Source organism: Cataglyphis hispanica, chromosome 9, assembly GCF_021464435.1.
Source record: "Cataglyphis hispanica isolate Lineage 1 chromosome 9, ULB_Chis1_1.0, whole genome shotgun sequence".
NCBI lineage: Eukaryota > Metazoa > Arthropoda > Insecta > Hymenoptera > Formicidae > Cataglyphis > Cataglyphis hispanica.
The window spans coordinates 7,758,277-7,777,535 of record NC_065962.1 but is presented as its reverse complement, the minus strand read 5'-3'; the positions used below and the strand labels follow the sequence as shown (position 1 = coordinate 7,777,535).

The 19,259-nt window shown below is 32.8% G+C and overlaps 3 protein-coding genes and 1 pseudogene across 4 annotated transcripts in view; 3 read left to right on the top strand and 1 right to left on the bottom strand.

Annotated features, from left to right (window-relative positions):
* Nucleotides 1–19,259, bottom strand: part of LOC126852094 (angiotensin-converting enzyme) — a 46,895-nt gene that overhangs the window by 24,114 nt on the left and 3,522 nt on the right. Inside the window, exons 3-11 of one of the 2 annotated variants that reach the window (XM_050596565.1) lie at nt 17,426–17,584; nt 17,206–17,302; nt 16,269–16,412; nt 15,886–16,077; nt 15,585–15,682; nt 15,276–15,445; nt 14,933–15,057; nt 12,749–13,091; nt 2,318–2,436 (exon numbers count right to left, since the gene is read on the bottom strand). In XM_050596565.1, coding sequence (XP_050452522.1) covers nt 2,379–2,436; nt 12,749–13,091; nt 14,933–15,057; nt 15,276–15,445; nt 15,585–15,682; nt 15,886–16,077; nt 16,269–16,412; nt 17,206–17,302; nt 17,426–17,584 — 1,386 coding nt within the window. In that variant the 3' untranslated portion in view covers nt 2,318–2,378. Of the gene's footprint in view, nt 1–2,317; nt 2,437–12,748; nt 13,092–14,932; nt 15,058–15,275; nt 15,446–15,584; nt 15,683–15,885; nt 16,078–16,268; nt 16,413–17,205; nt 17,303–17,425; nt 17,585–19,259 lie in introns of those variants that run through there. The other variant, XM_050596564.1, reaches the window with a different exon arrangement.
* On the top strand, nt 52–1,660 carry LOC126852109 (BCL-6 corepressor-like protein 1; annotated as a pseudogene).
* Nucleotides 4,545–5,698, top strand: LOC126852116 (uncharacterized). The gene is made up of 2 exons (XM_050596602.1): nt 4,545–4,660; nt 5,026–5,698. Exons 1-2 carry the CDS (start codon nt 4,649–4,651, stop codon nt 5,476–5,478), a joined length of 465 nt encoding a protein of 154 aa, XP_050452559.1. The 5' UTR covers nt 4,545–4,648; the 3' UTR covers nt 5,479–5,698.
* On the top strand, nt 7,852–11,593 carry LOC126852106 (uncharacterized). The gene is made up of 2 exons (XM_050596589.1): nt 7,852–7,996; nt 9,559–11,593. Exons 1-2 carry the CDS (start codon nt 7,985–7,987, stop codon nt 10,708–10,710), a joined length of 1,164 nt encoding a protein of 387 aa, XP_050452546.1. The 5' UTR covers nt 7,852–7,984; the 3' UTR covers nt 10,711–11,593.

Genomic DNA, 19,259 nt, shown 5'->3' with positions numbered 1-19,259 from the left:
GATTTATAAAATTGCGAGTTTCGCTACTTGCAGGAACACGAGATGCTTTTATTATCATTTTTTGCGGTTATGGTGTCAACTTCTTCAATACACAACAACTTTAATACATACGCATATAAGTATGATAATTTTCCTACAGCACAAAGGTATCAAATCATGCCTTTTCATAGTATAAGACACAATAAAGTCAATATTGCAGAAGGAAACATTCGCATAAACAATATGAATGTACGCAAGACCAAACTAGATCAATCAAAAGATAATAAATGTAAGTATTTTGATATGCTTCTAATAAAATTAATGATGTAAGAGCTGATACATTTGTTCATTATATTGCAATCTTTTATTGTTAGATGAGACTTGATATTTAGCAATTAAAATCCTATAAATATAAAGATAGCAAGCACAGACTATTAAAAAAGTGGAAAAATTTTAATATATATATATATAATATTACTTTTATAATCATTTTATTTGAATTTATTTATTTAATATATCTGTTTTTTAATAGATGGCATAATTAATATTAAAGAAAGAGAATTAAACATAATTTATATAAAAAAAATAATTTTAGTTTCAGAATCTCATGTCGTATATTTAAAAAATGGACCTAAAAATGAATACGAATTGCCAAAGAATTACGGTCATAATTCGGATGACGGAGAAGGTAAACAAAACATACACGATTCTAAAGTATTAGGTCATCATATACACGAGAACATGCATAAAACCATAACGATTGTAAAGAAAATCACGATGCCGTATCCCGTGAAGAAAACTATCCCACATCCCGTGATTAAAAACATATCGTATCCAGTTAAAGTGTCCGTTCCGCAGCCGAATGCGATTGAAAAGAAAACACCTTATGCCATGAAGGTTCTCGTTAAAGTTCCCGTTAAAATTCCGCAACCAGTACCGGTCATCAAAAAAGTTCTGTATCCGATTAATGTACCAGTGGATCGTCCCGTCCCAGTCAAAGTATATGTACCAAAACCATATCCTATCGAGAAAAAAATACATTACCAAATAAAGATCCCAGTACCAGATCCATTTCTCATAGAACGGAAGATACCGGTACCGATGAAGATATCTCAGCTGTATCCAGTCGAGAAAGTTGTTCATTATCCTGTAAAAATCGCGATGGATAAACTAATACCGGTTTCAGTATCAAAACCATATTCGATACCGATTACAAAGCCGGTTTCGTATCCTGTCGAGAAATCGATTCCTATACCGGTCAAAGTGCATGTAGAAAGATCAATACCAAGCCCGAACAAGCCTGTGTTGGTCAAGATAAAGGTTCCCGTACCAGCATCGTATCAGATCGAAAAAAGATACCGTGTTTTGTAGAAAAATTTGTACGTGTATCGGTAAAGATACCAGTGTAGAGACTTATACCGATGGACGAGAGCAAAGCGGTCGAATACTACATCGAAAAACCTATTTCTTATCCGGTATCCGATATCAGTTGCGGTGCCAATAGATGAACAGAAATATAAGAGTGCGAGGAATATTTCCAAAAAATATATTTGAATGTAAAAATATATAAAAATATATACAAGGAATAATTCCAAAAAAATATGGCCGTTCATGAAAATAAATTATTCAATAGACATTAATAGATTTATAGCTGCTAGAGGCTTTGTGCATGTGTTGATTAATTTTTACCAAATCCTACATATATTATTAATAATTTTATTCCGTATTAAAAATTTATCTGTAAATCTTATGTTCCTTCGATTGTTAAATTATCTTATATAATAAAAAACTTAAATTTATAGATAAATTTTTAATACTAGAATTTTTAATAATAGAATATAGAATATATTTTTAATAATAGAATGCAGAATTATTATAATATAATTTAATTTGTTATTGATTTCTTGAAGAGAAATTTATTTATTTTATATAAATTTTCTTCTTGAATGCATATGTATAAAATCACATAACATTATCTTTTAAAATGTTATCTTCTGCTCTTATTGTCATTATATCTTATTTACAATTACTGATGGAATTATTTTGATTATCACACATATTTTTGCCAGAAAATATTGTAAGCTGTGAAAATAAAAATGATTGTTATTGAATAAAATTATCCTCTTAAGCAGACCTAATCACTATATTCCAAATAGCATTCTAGATTCAATATAATTTAATTTAAAAAATTTAACGTAATTAAATTAGCCTATTTTTATTTTTGATTGTTATCTCTTAACAATTTTATCCAAACAATTAACGCATAAAAAGAAAGGTAATTAAAAATAGAAATTGGTATTAAAATCTAATCGAATAAATGCCAATAACTAATTTCTTGCGAAATCTTGCGACATTCGTTTATTCATTAAAGTCTCTCCTTGTCTCCAATTTAATTCCAGTCACTTTCGCCGCGTCGTAATTACAGCGAAACGAGGATTGACGGAATGTAATTGATTTCTGCAAAACAACAGTCGTTCAACGACATTGACCGTGATTTTGATTACGGAACGTCTATTCCTTCCGCAATACCATAAGACGCAGTCGATTGCACAAAGCGTAAGTACATTCGTAATATATCGTATATCGTGTGACAATTATTATCAAATTAAATTTATAAAATCATAAATTGATCTAACTTTTTAATAGAATATTAATTGTTAATAAACACATTTTTTATTTTATAAGTTATAAATATGCATGAAAAATATGCATCTCAAGAATTAGTACTTTGTTAAATTATATAATCGACATATAATCTTACTTTCTTACTTGTATATATATATATATATATATATATATATATATATATATATATATATATGATCGAAATATACTTATATTCATAAATCAGAATATATTATAGACAGAAAGAAAACATTTTCAATTGTTATGTACATTTACATTTTTTTTATGAAACACTTCTAGGTGTGGAATAGAATTCACAATTAATGTACTTATGTGCGAAGTAATTATAGACACATTGCTTTTATATCACATTATGATTTTCTTTATGACGACTGTAAAATTTGCAAAATAAATGATTATAGTACACATAAGAAGTATCTAAAACGATTCATGTAACGATTTCACTTCAATTCTTCCGTGTTGTAAAGATATATTAGACGTAATTTACATATATAATATTCAAAGTGTTATAATTATATCAAGATAATGATAAACAAATTTAATGCAACGAGCTTTTTTTATTATATACACTATTAATATGTGGGAAAAATGAAAGCGATAAAATAAATAGCTCCTAGCTAGAGCTGTCATTGTCCGAATGACGGAGGATTTTTTTTCTTCGATTATATCTCCGGGAAGTATCAGAAGAAAGTTTCGCGAGAATATAAGCATATAAGTTGAGTGGTGTACAACCGCTGCCAAAGCGGGAAAGTTTTGTAGTCGCAACTTCGAGGAGGGAAGATGTGTGGAGAGCACTTTTACACTGGTTTCGGTTTCACTAGTGTTACTGATCCGAGAAATTCGATCAAATTATTCAATTTGCTACAAAAGAAAGTGTCGATCGTATCGTACCAAATAATACACATGTTAGTTGTTTGTAACAGAAGCATAGAATTTTCTTTGTATATCATTAAATTAATACAAAAATTTTACGAGTTATCTAACTATTTTTCTGCAAATAAAATGATTATTTAATATATAGTTCGAGCAATAGACTTAATACAAGTTGTTTTATTTGATTTATAAATTTTTCTAACTATAGATATATAGATTTTTATTAATTTCTCTTCTATAAATTCTTTGTGATTATGTGATGCATATAATTTGCAGAATTTCATATATCACACATTTGTATTAGTAAAAGATTAGAAAAACTATTATTATCGGAAATTTAATCGATAAAAAATATAAGAAAAAAAATATCAAAAAAATTATTATTTCTTAAAAAATATGATTGAATGTTCTAAAAAGATAAAATTCCGTGGCGTATGTACAAAGATCATTCAGTTTTACGATTCGACATAGAAAGTATCCCATTCGCTTTCGCATTAATCAATCGTCAAATAAACTTTACTAATCCGGAATCCTTCTCATATATATTAATGATTTAGAATTCGATAGTAAATGCGTTCCCCTGTCATAGGTTAAATAATGTCTTTGTAGAAATCTTTGAAATCTTTAATATATATATTTTTCTACTCTCTCTTATATTATATAATCTAAAATTGTAGAAATTTTCTTTGAATGCATGCAACCTATTATAAACATTTATTTTTTGAACTAATAAATTTATTATAGTCATTTGTTATTGCACACTAAATATTTTTACATAAAACATTTTATGAAATAAGCATTAATTTTGACATCAAAATTAATAAAAAAAATAATAATTTCTTTATAAAAATTTTGGTCTTTTTTTTAAAGACTCTGTTCGAGATTCAAGTTGTTTATGCATTTCGCGTTTTGTCACAATTTTAAAACAGGTAGCATGGTTTGTTCTTGGCAAATACGGCATTTAAAAGCTCGTAAAACAATGAGGATCACTTAAGCGTAAATAATTGTCACGAATAAGGTTTTGCAAGGCTATAAACTAACTAGTTGAACAGGCGCAAGTAGTCTATGGTATATATAAATAATAGTAAGATATATTTCCGTTTGAATTCAGTGTAAATCGATCTATCGCCTTGATCGGAAAGACGTCATCATGAGACACCAGGTAGATACTATGACTTTATATTATTAGTATTAATTATTAATTTCTCTTTGATAATAATTGACAAATTTATTCCGTTTAAGTCCACAAGATAAATTTGATTATTTTAATTTAAATCTAATTTAAATATTTAGAAATCTTTGAAAATATATTGTAACATACTCTCTTGTAAAATAAATAAAGTAAAGATATTTTATATTCAACAAAGACAGAATAAATTTGACATTTATTACAGAAGAAAAATTAATAATAATATTGTGCAGCCAAATCCTGATGCCCATGATGATTTGATCAATGATTATCACATTGAAAATATCTATAATGTTCAATATTTTTAGTTCTACATAACGTCGTATTTCTTTAAACAGCGGCAGTGTTTTATAGCATTTCTATGTCTCGGTGTTGCTTTTATATCATCGGCTAGCCGCAGGGAGGAACTCGAAAGAGCCGCGGAGCTCGCCGTGGAACAAGCAGCCGAAAGGGCAGCCGAGAGGGCAGTAGAGAAGGCCCTCAACAGTGGAAATATTACTACGGAATCCAAGATTATTCGCGAGTTTTATTCTAGTGTCAGGAAAGATCCGCGGAAAGAAAGGAAAAAGTATGACGATTATGACAGATATAAACCGTTGAATGATGAAGAGTCAGAGGAAGATGTAGACGATTGGAGCACATATTCACGGAGGGGTAAATCCAGATTTGACCCTCAAGATATGAAAAGTAGAAGCTTTCGTCAAGGGTTTAGCAGGATCGATTTCAAAAATACGTCAAATTCTAAGAGAAGATTTCCGAGAAGTAAATGGTCCCGAGAGATCATTCTATAGCTGCAGATATTTGTATGCCAAAAATATATAATTTATTATATTGATACTGAGAGAAAGATGTATTAATGTATATCATAATTAATAGCTTTATACATATAAATTTAAAATAATAACACATCGCGCGATTAATTTTGTTATATCCGATATTATCTTTCTCTTATATATAAAAAATTATCATATTTTTGTTAATTTAATTAACAATATTATTTTTTAAAGTAAATGCGAGTTTAAAAAAATTAAAGATCTCTAATTGTTCAATAATTGTATTATCAATTTTTAAGTTTATAAGTGAAAATTAAGTAATTGTATTTTAATTGCGTTATATATATAAAATTTTAATATTAGAATATTGATTTATAAATAATTGATTTTTCCAAACAACTATACAAATAAAGTTGGAAAATTAAATTGTATAACTAATTGTGTAACTAAAATTATTTTCCTAATTATTACTTCCTTATTTGCGCTTGCTCAAAAGAGGGAATAAGAACGGTCATAAAACTATCGCAATAAAATTGTTTTTTTTTTGTGAAATGCAATGTACATTGATTTTTATGTTTCTCGTTAAATGGCGTAATAATCTGAGACAAAAAACGATCCTCCGCTTTGATGTAATTTTAATGAAGAAATTATGTAAATTTTGCGGTATATATATATATATATATATATATATATATATATATATATGTATGCTCTTATTAATCAATGAGAGTGCGACAGTGTATCATTAAGAATGTTTAGAAATTTTAAACTTGAACTTTAATTTTACTCGACTTGTTTAAGCATTCATTTTTTCTCTTTCAGCAATAACTAGTTTTGCTTATTATTTTTTATTTCTTAGCTATATAACTTTATCAGAATATAATTTAGAGATACATATGTACTTCTGAATATCAAATTAAGAATTAAGAGAAGGTGAGAAACGCATTCCATATAAGTATATTTTCAGTGTCTTAATCGAATAGTATAAATTTCTTTTCATTGATTTTTGTTATATTTTTATTTTCTGCCAATATTTCTCATGAAAAAATTATTAAGAAAAATTGTTATGTTTTTAAATTCTGTTTAATTATTTTTTCGTGCTTCTATTCTTCAAATAGAATAATATTAAATTATATAATTTTTTAATTTAAACTTTTCCTTTTATCTTGTTACTTTCTGTCATTAATATACATGTCATAAACATCTTGTTATTATCATCATTAATATGCATAATATAGGATCTTAAATGTTACTTCAGTACTTCTGTCCTATAACTTTTAACGACAAATTTGCTATCGTTATGCATCGTTGCACAGCTATTTTCCGATACGTTTTAGCTGCGCAACGACACGTAACGACATCATCGTTACGAAGTTAGAGAATAGATAGGTCCATCGTTTTCTTGCATCTTTTGTCCGAGTTTAGTATTTCTTATTCCAAAACAAGTTGCAAAAATTGAAGATTTACCGTACGACGCATCTAGTAAACGGCACATAATAATGCGGTCAATCTCACATCAGCGTATAATGCGTTCTAGAATTTATATCTTTTTTTTTGCACATATCGCGCTGTCTGTCTCTCTCTCTCTCTCTCTCTCTCTCTCTCTCTCTCTCTCTCTCCTTTCTTATCTACAACTTTTCACCTTTTCTCTCCTTCTACCATTCTTCCTCTCGCTCTCTCCCTCGGACCGCAGGAGAGACCGTTAGGTGTCTATCGTCCTCGTCTCGACCGAGAAAACCCGTATATGAAGCCTGCCGCAACCGCTGCCGCGTCTTGCGCTCTCGTCCTTCCGTGAGTATTAAATACGGAAGGGGAAAGTCCTGCCAGACAGCGATATACGAGCGAGAAACTTCCACGAGATGTAAAACGGAAAGAGGAAGAGAGAAGTTGGAAAGAGAAGGGAGATGATAGTAGGGGAAAGATGGAAACGTAGCCAATGGCGTAGGTGAACAAGACTAAAAAGGAACAACTATTACGTATATATAAAATTTAACAGTAGAGCGTAAAACAATTAATACTTTCTATTAAATCTTAAAACATTTTTGGATAGTTATTTTTTTGGATTCTCCCATTGTTCACAGTGTTTTGCAATTGGCAATTGAATTTTTATTCTAAATATTTTTTTAAAGTTTGAGCATCTATTTATTTTAAATTAAATTTCGTTATCGAAACATCTTTCTTTACGAAAAATATATATTTTTTATATCACAAATTTGCTTGAATTTTTGAACATCATTATTGTAACTTCCGGTATTCAATTTTCCACGGTTGCTACACCGTTAGATATGATTATGGAAGCACCGACGTGTCTGTGTGTCTAGAATTTATAAAAAAAAAAGTGCCATAACACCGTGTCCACGTCGGGCGAACGCCAGACGCACGCGTGTTTCACTTTTCCGCGAGAGCGCAGAGGGGCTCGCTTAATACGCGTTGGGGGAAAGCGGACTATAAAGACGGTGATACCTTGGGGGGAAGCATCCAGTAAAGTCTGGACTTTAACTAGATCGTGAGAGACCTGGTAGACATGAGAATTTTGGTAAGTGACACAACAGGGGAAATTAGCTTCAATTAGTTTTGCAAATTAGATCGACTTAGCTTTTTTGTTTTTGTATCTTTCAAGTTTAAAATTTTATTTAAAATAAATGTGACGAGATTTGCGATTTTTTTTAAATTAAATCAATTACAACGATCCGATTGTGGGTGCTCTTCAAAGCGCAGAATTTTAATCTGACATATTATATCAAATGTAAGCTAGAAGAGAATAGAAATCATCAGTGGATTAATATTAATATACATTAATTATAACATTATTTTATAGCCAAGAATTAAAAGAATATAAATATGTGTAATGTACAAAAAAAAAACATCTTATGCAAATAATATTTTAATTCCTTTAATCGCAAAATCTCAATAATATATTAAACGCATCTTTAAGGAACTTTAAGGAAGAAAACGCTCGAAATTACACCGACATTATACGCGTGTGTGAGTAACTAAAATGTATGAAATAAGTTTGTGTGAGTGAATAGTCTCAACTAAATTAAGACATAAATCACTTGTACGCGGTGAGAAGGCGATGACAGCTGGACACAAAAAAAAACATGTTGTTTCACACCTTCGGTGTGAAATGCGACACTTAAAACGGCTGAAAAACAAGTAGCGGTACATTTTTTGTTTTGCTTTTTTATCCGCGTATCGAGTTTCACGGGGGGGAGGCTCGAGCTCACGGTGCTCGCTCGAGCGTGCCTTGTAAGGAATTAGAGATAGCGAGGAGGATGCAATGAGGGTGCGAGAAGGATGCAAAGAAGAAACGCCAATAAGACGCGACATGATTCGCGGGCCGACGAAATCCGTGTTTTCTATTGGATTAAAGATCCAAGTAGCCATGATTATTGGCTATCGGTCAAAAGTCCGCGTGGAGTATTTAGGTCAGCAGTCCGCGTGGAGTATTTAGGTCAGCAGTCCGCGCGGACTATTTAGCTCAGGAAATTCGGGCCACCGCACCGAAATAAGATATGTGTTGACATTGCGTAATACCATCCGAGTGAGAATGAATCTCCCAACTTCCAATTTTTTTATTGCAAATAGAACAATTATGATTATTGATTATCGATCTATATTCCTGCGCAGATTAATTACTGTACATTAATATATATATATATATATGTATATATGCTAAAGATCCTAATCCGCTCTATCTATATTTTGATTCTAAATGATAATTTTAATTCCTACAATACATATTCATACACATAATTAAAAATAAAAATAAAAATTCGTTAAACAGCGAAAAGATTATAAAAAACTGCGTTTTTCACTTTCATATCACATGAAAATTATAATATTCATTCGACATAAAAAAATATATTCGTTTATGTTTCAAATTTTCAAAATATCTATTTTCAAAAATAGAACTATGAATATATGGCGTCATTTGCATAAAAAGCAAATATTCGCACATTATTTATATTCTTTTAATTTTCAACTATAAAATGACGAGCTATAGTGTATGAATAGTATTCTTTCACGGTCCAAGAGATAGAGCATTGAAGCTGCAAGCAGCTGATATAATCGATGCGGTGTTTTTATTGATTGCAGTTTCTCACGCTATTAGCGGGGCTGCTAGCCTTGGCCGTGTGCGAGGAGAAGAGGATTGCGTCAAGCGAAAATGCCGAAGGCACGGAGAAGAAACAGGATAAGCGCGGGTTGAGTCACGTCGAGGGAGATTTCGGGGGACAACACGAGGGTGGTTACGGCGGCGGCGATTACGATGGCGGGGGCAGTTTTGAAGGAGGTCACGATATCGGCGGTGGAGACATCGGCGGTGGAGATATCAGCGGTCACGATATCGGTGGATATGGCGGTGGTTACGGCGGTGGTGGTGGCGGGGGCGGGGGCGACGACGGGGGCAAAATCAAACAGATTACGATTGTGAAGACCGAAAAAGTACCTTATCCAGTTGAGAAGAAGGTTCATTATCCGGTGGAGAAGGAGGTACCGTATCCTGTTAAAGTCCCGGTACCACAACCGTATCCCGTCGAAAAGAAGATACCGGTACCGGTAAAGGTATTCGTGAAGGTGCCGGTTCATATACCGCAGCCATATCCCGTCGAAAAGAAGGTGCCCTATCCTGTGCACGTACCAGTAGAGAGACCAGTGCCCTATAAAGTATACGTGCCCCAGCCGTATCCGGTGGAGAAGAAAATACCGTATCCGGTAAAGGTACCAGTGCCGCAGCCATTCCCGGTCGAAAAGCCCGTACCGTATACCGTAAAGGTCCCCGTACACGTGCCGCAACCCTTCCCCGTGGAAAAGCCCGTACCGTATCCGGTGACAGTGCCTGTCGATCGACCTTATCCAGTACACATAGTTAAACCGTATCCGGTCCCCGTCGAAAAGCCAGTGCCTGTTCCGGTAGAAAAGAAGGTACCCTATCCGGTTAAAGTGCACGTAGAACGACCGGTAGCTGTACCTGTGGAGAAGCCCGTGCCCGTTCACGTTAAAGTACCGATACCCGCGCCGTATCCAGTGGAGAAACCGGTACCCGTCCCAGTCGAGAAACCTGTGCCCTACGCCGTAAAAGTGCCTATCGAGCGACCCGTACCTGTTCACGTAACAAAGCCGGTGCCTGTAACGGTGCCCAAGGCGGTACCATATCCCGTAAAAGTGCCGGTGGCAGTACCAGTGTACGATCACGGTTCTTCTGGGGGTGATTATGAGTCCAGCTTTGGAGGACACTCGGGATATTAGTTAAAAGCGTGACAGTGGAGGATTTTTCGCTCGTTTCAGAGAAAAATTAATACATGAAAGGAAAAAAAAAAAAAAATACGTTATGACGATATAAATATCTGTCTACTAAATTTGTCACAGAATTTATTAATTCGACTGATCAACATCTTGATGAAAATGTATATATATATAGTGTATATATTTGGAAATTAGATCATTATATAATAGATTAATTAGTAAGAAAAAAAAAAATTCTCCACTGCATCGCACGAGCGGACGTATTGGCACCTATTACGGAACACATCTCGATAATATTTTTTCTGGCAACATTTGTCAACGCATTGCGTCGAAGAGAATATAATTGTAGAGAGTAATGTGATTTGTAACGCTGAGTTTTAACGGCTGATTTTTCACTCGGGAGCGTTAACGATGCGTTTCCTTTGCTCGACAAGCGCTCGAATGCGAGCCCGCGAGCGAAGAAAACGCGGACGTATTTATTTTATTAACTTAGCAATGTCGGTCCACTCGCCGCGGATTTCCCGACGAGGGGAATGAGTTTGCAGAACAGTCGTTTTGCGTCGCGAAAGATGATTCCGGGTGCCACGAGTCCGCGTAGACAGCGCTCTAATGATTTTCTTAGATATATTATCGACACTTTAATAACTGTCAGCGGATGTTCTATTGTGTGTTTTTTTCGACATACGTAACATGTAACATATGTTTTTTTATATACGTTGTACAATGTCTTTCGCTTCTTTTTAATAAAAAACCAAAGAGCAAAACGATACAGTCTTGAGAAAAATGTTTTCTATTGTCATATTTTACAAGAAGCCCGAATTGAGACTTGCGCTTGTTTTTATATGCTTGTCCTTCCTCAATAAATTTTACACTATGCAATTTACAACTTCTGTATCCTTTTTCTATGAGCGAGAAAGTTAAGTAATATGTTAAACCGAAACAAACAGCGGCCAATCTAGATATGTTATTTTTTTTTTTTTTTTATAAACGAGAAACTGAATAATAAAAATAAATTTTATGTTATAAAATCAATTTTTCTCATCAGAATTAATATCCTTGAATTTCATGCAGCGTGACGAATATTTATCTTTCATCACGCGCGCTCTGCGTGAATGATGGAGGCATCGCACGATTTCTTGTTCCAACGGGAAACAAGAAAATGTAGAAGAGCTGGCGAAAGTCGTTCTTGTAATTTCGGTCGGAATCCTACCCGGAAAATTCACCCAATAATTAGTGCCGCAGCTCTATATGCTCCTATGCGTAATTAATCTCGTACAGTCGATGAAAATGGAACTTTCTTTTATGTAGCATGACTAATGAAGAAAAGTGCATATACGTAATACTTCCGATATTCGATAATATCAGCGTCTTGTTCTGCCTCGCGATCTATCATTTAGTATGCGGTTCTCAGGCATTGAATCTAATTCAAACGCGCATCGTTTTAACTACGACGCATAATGATAGTCGGCGAAAGGATACTCCATTTCTCTTTCTCCGGATCTACCAATGAGTAAATCATAAGAGGAGGAGCACGACATCGAAAGTGAAATCGCTGATCTCGTGCATAAGGCACGCGGAAAATTGTTCGCAATGAGATTATTCGCTTCGGACGTTCATTGGAAACTTTACGTACGAAAACACCTTTCAATATAGCAGGTGTTATTTTATCTTTATCGAATTAATAAGATAAACTTATTGAAATAATAATATGTCGTGTAGAATGTATGCATTAGAGTTAGGATTTCAAGTTTGCAAAAGTGCTTTTATCTGTCTTATTATCTTATTATTATTATTATCTTATTATTTTATCAAATTTTTCCCACATACCTAATCTTAATTATAACAATATATTGTCATATTTATTGTATCATATTTTTCAAGAAATTAACTAAAATTGTCAACGAAAATAAAAAAATGACACATCGGTTAATAATCATTTTTGTGTCTACGCAAAACAATTGATTATTACGAGAGCAAAGTTCATATTAAAAAAAAAACAGAAACATGCATGAAGTACAATTGAAATACAAAGGATACTTACCGTATGTACGGGATATTGGCCGGGATGTGATATTTTGCACCTGGATCGAAATCATCTTCGGATCTCAGTACTGGCGGTTTCGTCCCCGCATATTGCTCCATCAGTCTATGCCAGTGACAATTGTATTCCTCCCTGTTGATGTAACCGCGAGCAACGTCCCATCGCCATCTGTCCATCGTGATGCTGAAAGGTAGCATCACGAGTTTTTCCATCGCTAAAGAAAAGAGGTAGTTGATATCCGCGGAACGCTCATCAATGAATTTGTTCGCCAAGCCAAGAGTTTGCAGATGACGCGGCGTCGCGACGCTCAAAGCGACAGTCTCGCCGACTGCTTCGTGAAATCCTGATAATTGTATAATTAATATGATTACTTAATATATAACAAGATAATATTAAATAAAGAAAATTTGCAAAGATCGTAATCTGCATTTTTCAAGAAATTATTATAAGTGGAGCTATTTCAATATGGATTTATAATAATGGATATTAAGAAATTAACGTCTTAGTTATGGGCTTATTTTATGATTATAATAAATTATCGTAATCTTTTAATTGTGTGATAAAAGACAATGTCTTAATGTAGGAATTACAATTATCTGAAATTTTTGTTTATGATTTAATATCTTGAAGTTGGAGTGTTGTTCTTTAAGAACTCGTAAATGCTTTGAAAGAGTTCGGATGTTTGATAATCGAACGTCACGGTGAAAGTCGACTTCAGATGAAACAGATGGCTTGTCGCTGAGTTCCGTCTATGATTATTGCAAAGTTTCTCGAGGTTCTTCGGCCTGCGCGGATAGCCCGGTGGCTTTTTGCGCACGATGTGATTTAGTGCGCAAAAAGCCAGGATGTAATTAGTTTGCACCGATAACTCGAGCGTGGCAGATGACGCTGATTATTTTTCTTTTTACTACATTTCCTTATGCAAATCCTATCTAACGATCAAAGATGCAATTAAAACAATTTCATAACTTGGAATTAGCATTAATTAGGCATTGCAAGTGAGAAATGTAGATGAAAAGAGAGATAAATAATATACGTAATACACAAAGAATTGTATAAAAATATTAATATATTGAATATGATATATTGAAATAAGACTAAATTTACATCCTGGATAAAAATTGTTCACGCGCACATAAGTAAAGTTTGTTTGAGCGTGAATAATAATTTGAAAATAACTCTAAATCACGTGTATAATAACGCGAATTTCGATGAAAGCTACGTCTTCGTGAGAGAGAGATTGAGGCATTGCTTGCAGATTTTATGCGAAATCGATCGGCAAGGCCACCTCTACGAAGCCGCTCTCGTTGGTTCGAAAACAATCCCTGTTCCGGTACAAGGCGAATGACCGGGCGGTCTGGCCGACCGGCCGGCCGTTGCGTGGTGAAAGCGCGATTGCACCGTAATAAAAATATTTTAACATCCGACGCCAATGTACGCGAGTATAACATCTACGCGTCTATTCGCGAGTAGTGTAATGCGCAGCGTACACCTCGAGCGTATCGCTCTCGCTTTCGCGTTATTAGTTGTAAAAGTACACAAGATAGCCGTGCCTTCCGGAAGTTGGGCCAGGAACTAACCATGCATTTACGTAACGTGTGTCGTCTGTCCGATGTCGTATGCCATCATCGTTCAAACCATTTCAATCTTATTATCTTAGTATGTCGCGGATTTTTTTTTTTGGCAATCTTTAATGCAATTTCTCGTTATTGCATTCGTATATTCTAATAAAGATTAGCGACGTTAATAATAGATGTAAACGCGTATCGCGTTTTATAAAATGATATTAATATAGCTTTATGACACAACGCTAGGACATTTATTTTATATTTTTCTCTTTATTATAGAAAAATAACAAGTTTTTTTTGTGCATTTATTTTGATGACTATTCCGTTGCAAGAAAATTTATTTTCCGCTATGTGTTTGTTTTATTCTTTATGTTTTATATGTATTTAAAAAAATTTTTAATTTTATTGAGAGTTATAATAATCATTAAGAATAAAAAAAGTTAAAATTTAAATAATATTATCTGAATTTAAATTTATATCTATAGAAAATGTAATATATATATAATTTTATGTGCATGTTTTGGCCATATATGTATATATTCTGATTGTATTTATTTAATATCCTAATTTTTATAAAAAAAGATTAACATTAAAAATTCTAGATATATTCTTATACCTGGATTAGCGCCGTCACGAAATTCGCGAGGTAGACCACTGTATCGTAAGAAATACTGAATGTGTGCCATCTCATGATGTAAAGTTATCAGATCCTTCATTGTCACTTTTGTACACATCTTAATCCTAAATATATATATATATAAAAATATTAAAAACTTTGATTTCCTTTTATAAATATTAAAATATAAGTTCTAATAATCTAATATTTATTTATAAAATTTTAAGATGCCTTTAAAAGATTTTTTGATATTGTTATTACATGGTATATTAATTGATAACATGTTCTTTATTTATTATATATATATATATATATACGTGTATATATTAATAAGTGAGTTTACCTGTAATCTAAACGATTGCAAAAGTCCCATGCAGAGGCTTGGCAAATTAGTGGACGATCGCCTGGATCGGCGATTATACTTCCAGCCCAGAATTCCGGCGGCAAAGCACTCAAGTTCAAGGACAGATAAAATTCCTCGGCCACTCGAATCATATCAATCGGTGTGTAGCCCTACGCGTCATAATACGCAATCATCAAAATTAACTATATATTTAATAATTATCTATCAATGTTGATTACATGCTATGCATATGGAAAATAACACGCATGGTATAAAATATTGACAAAATCAGAAAAGTGAAGATCTTACTTGAGCTTGCATTTCCGGCGTGACATCGGGATATGTTTTTCCGGGATACGGTAGAGTAACATCTAAAAGGTTGCTCCAAGATTGTCCCCATATATTACCTATAACGGTAAAAATAATAATATTAGTTATTTTAGTATTTATTACCTAACAACAAACAATATTTAAATTTAAATATTTTATTAATATTTGGAAATTATTGATGTATGTTCAAATCAATTGTATTTAAGTTATATATATATATATATATATATATATATATATATATATATATATATTAAATGTAACGCATAATTGTTTTTACCAAGAATATGAGACGGCAGTGGAGCATGTCCACCAATTTTTTCAGGACCATAGAGTTCTCTCAACTTTCTGCGAACATATGCGTGTAATTCTTCGTAAAGCGGACGTATCATTTCCCAAACTTCATCAATATCTTGTTGGAAATTGGGAGATTCATAAGGGAACATCCAATATTCAGCGGCATCCGTAAAATCTATAAAAAATAATAACGTAAGTACTTATAATATTCATAATATAGTTGGTATCATTATTATTAAATGCCTAATTTAATTAACATATATGATATTTTAATTTGTTGATTTATTGACCAGTTTTAGCGTCATAAATTTTATTTAATATGTCCTATATCATTTTATGTCGGTCTTGAATTAATGTTAAACTTACTATTCAATCTTGCAGCATCATTGTTTAATGTAACAAGCTGTTGATATAGATCTTTAATCGGTGTACCGCTTCGTCTTCTCCATTCGGTCCACACGTATTGCAGTTCATCCCAATCTCGACTCTTTGCCATAATTTGCGATATATCTGTAATAACAGACAAAAAATGTAGTCGGTGTTAAATTTTATATGCTTTACGTTATTGTCTTGTATGAAATTTTTTATGAGATTGTCGAGTATCTTTCAACTAATGTTCATATCTTAGTGCTTGTGAAAAAACTGGCCATGTAAACTGACTATTTTTCCTTTTGTCTTGAAGTACATAACAAATTTACGTCGAAATTGATGCATTTTATACAGCACGAATATTACTAGACATAAAGCGATCATGACGTAACATTCATTTGCCAGAATTATGTACTGGATCGTAAATTTCTAGATCGAGTCGCGCAAACTTATTTGTTCTTTTTCAAAACACAAGGCGCGGCTAATCATCATTTCGCGGTACACGCCAGACGCGAATATAATTAAATTCCTAGAATAAACTGTATTCAACTGCGTAGCGTATTCGCTTAATTAATTAATTACTCGCTTTCTACACCCGCGCACGCTCTACTATGTCTCGAAATGATTATTTATTTCGTGTCTAAATGGGCATGCATACGGATTTACATTGCAAAAATAATAGACAATTAGAGGCGCGTATAGAGGCACAGAAGTCTTCATAAATTAAGGAAAAAGGAGGGACTCCCCTCTCGATAAACGCACGCGCGCGTGACGTATTCTACTTCTTCACACTTTCATGCGCATTTTGAACTTACGTAAACTCTCCCGCGGAGTTTCCCCGCGACGAATTACCTGTACGAACGCAGTGGCATCATATCGAATCGATTGTCATTTAGCGTAATCTCTCTCTTTCTGTCTCTCTCTGATATATTACCTGGATATAAACGCAATCCACATCGGAAGGGATCGTTGTAAGCACATATGGTGGCTCCATTATAAACCGCAAGCATGTCATTGATTAAGCGATTGTACTGTAAAGAAATAATTTACTACATATTGTTTATAATGCATAACATGTGTTTATTATAAACATGCTGTCAATTTAATGTAAGCGCCGCAAACCGCACGGTCATTTAAATAGAATTAATATTTACTCTGTCTAATTGATCAGGTGGCAGTGCCGAAGGACCCACGATGAATAAATAACGAAGCCGTCGTCTAATTATAGGATCTTGAATAGAATTTATATCTATTCTGGAAATCAGAAGCCAAGCTTGATATTGGAAATCCGCATATAACCGTTGCGCATCCAGCTAAAAACGTAATGTAAAATTAATATGCATCAGAAGTAATTCTTACGTTAAAAAAGACAATTTCTTTTATACAATATTTAAATTTAAAAAAAACATATATATATATATATATATATATATATGAATGAATTATGCTAATTATTTTTAAATGATCAAAATTATCTGTTGTTATCATACTAAATTTTTCATATAATTATAAAGTAACATGTAATTTAGAAAAAAAATATAAGTGTTATTGTGCAATTATGTTACAATTATTACATAAAAATATAAAAATATATCTGTAACTGATTAGAAAATGCAATTGCAATAAAGCGCAAATCAGTAAACGACGGTTTTACCGTTAGAGATAAAGCCAGCATAGATAAAACGTATTTATGCCTTTTCGTGACAGTAACCTGTTTTTAGAAAAATGTGGCTAAGGAAATAAAATTGCATTTGAGACTTTCTATATTATTAAACGCAAATAGAATGCAAATTTACACTCTGTACATTTATTATTACATAACAAACCAGAAGTAACAAAGATGCAAGATAATGACTACATAATATGTAAACGCAAATTCTAGTATATGGCATCTTTCCAACGTACACTCCTAAAAAAAAACTTAAGAAAAAAATATTGTATAACATGCAACATGACATTCTTATTATCATCATTGAAATTACTCACTGTATTTATGTGCGTATATAACCATATATATATATATATATATATATATATATATATATAAATTTATAACAAATAAATATTAATACAAAATTTAATTGGTTGAAAAATAATTTCAGTAATTGATACTTCAGTAATTGATACTGCGATAATGAGCAAGGCGGTGATTTGTCGTACAAATTTGACGTTTTCAGTCATGGAAAAGGAAAACAGCATCCCGATTATGTTAACGTCACGCGATGCAAGCTTGGTTGGTTTTCGCATTGAAGAGTACAAAATTCCCGCTCCCGCTATACGAGACAACTGGGCAATTGCAAAATCGTTCAGGACGACTATCATGACAATGCCATCGCCTGGGAAGATTTCCCGCGGAGGCGTTCGGTCTTTCGCGGACAATACAAATGGTCTCGTGTCAGGGAAAATTGTGGTCGCGATGCGCCTACAAAATAACGTCAGTGCTTCGCTCATTGATGGACAAGTCTTCGTGTGTAAACATCACGAAGAATAGCACGAGAGGATACGGAGAGGAGGTCGAGGTCCCTCTGGAGACATTTCATAGGGCGGATGAGAAATTTATACAATTGTACGCGACTTATTTTCTATAATTATCACTGTACTTTGTTTCAGTGTTGAAAGCTTAACACCTTTATACATTTTTATCTTTATAATTGCATCTCTACGTAATTTTTGGTAGTAATTTCTTTTAATTTTAATCTAATATCTCTTTTATTTCAGCAATAAATATCAGAATAACAGATCTTTTTTAATTTTTATATTTAAAAGATATATTTGCATATGTCTCCAAGTTTTAATTTGTTACTGGATTATTGCGGATTATTTAGAATGGGAGAAATAATCTTCTTAAATTTTTCTTGCATTTAAAATATTGTTTTTGAATTATTTGGTAATCCAACAATTTTTTTAATGATGCGGTGATAATAGTTAAATTACCGACGAATTTTTGTGATGTATTATATTCTGAGATAGCCTAAATTACAAATAAAG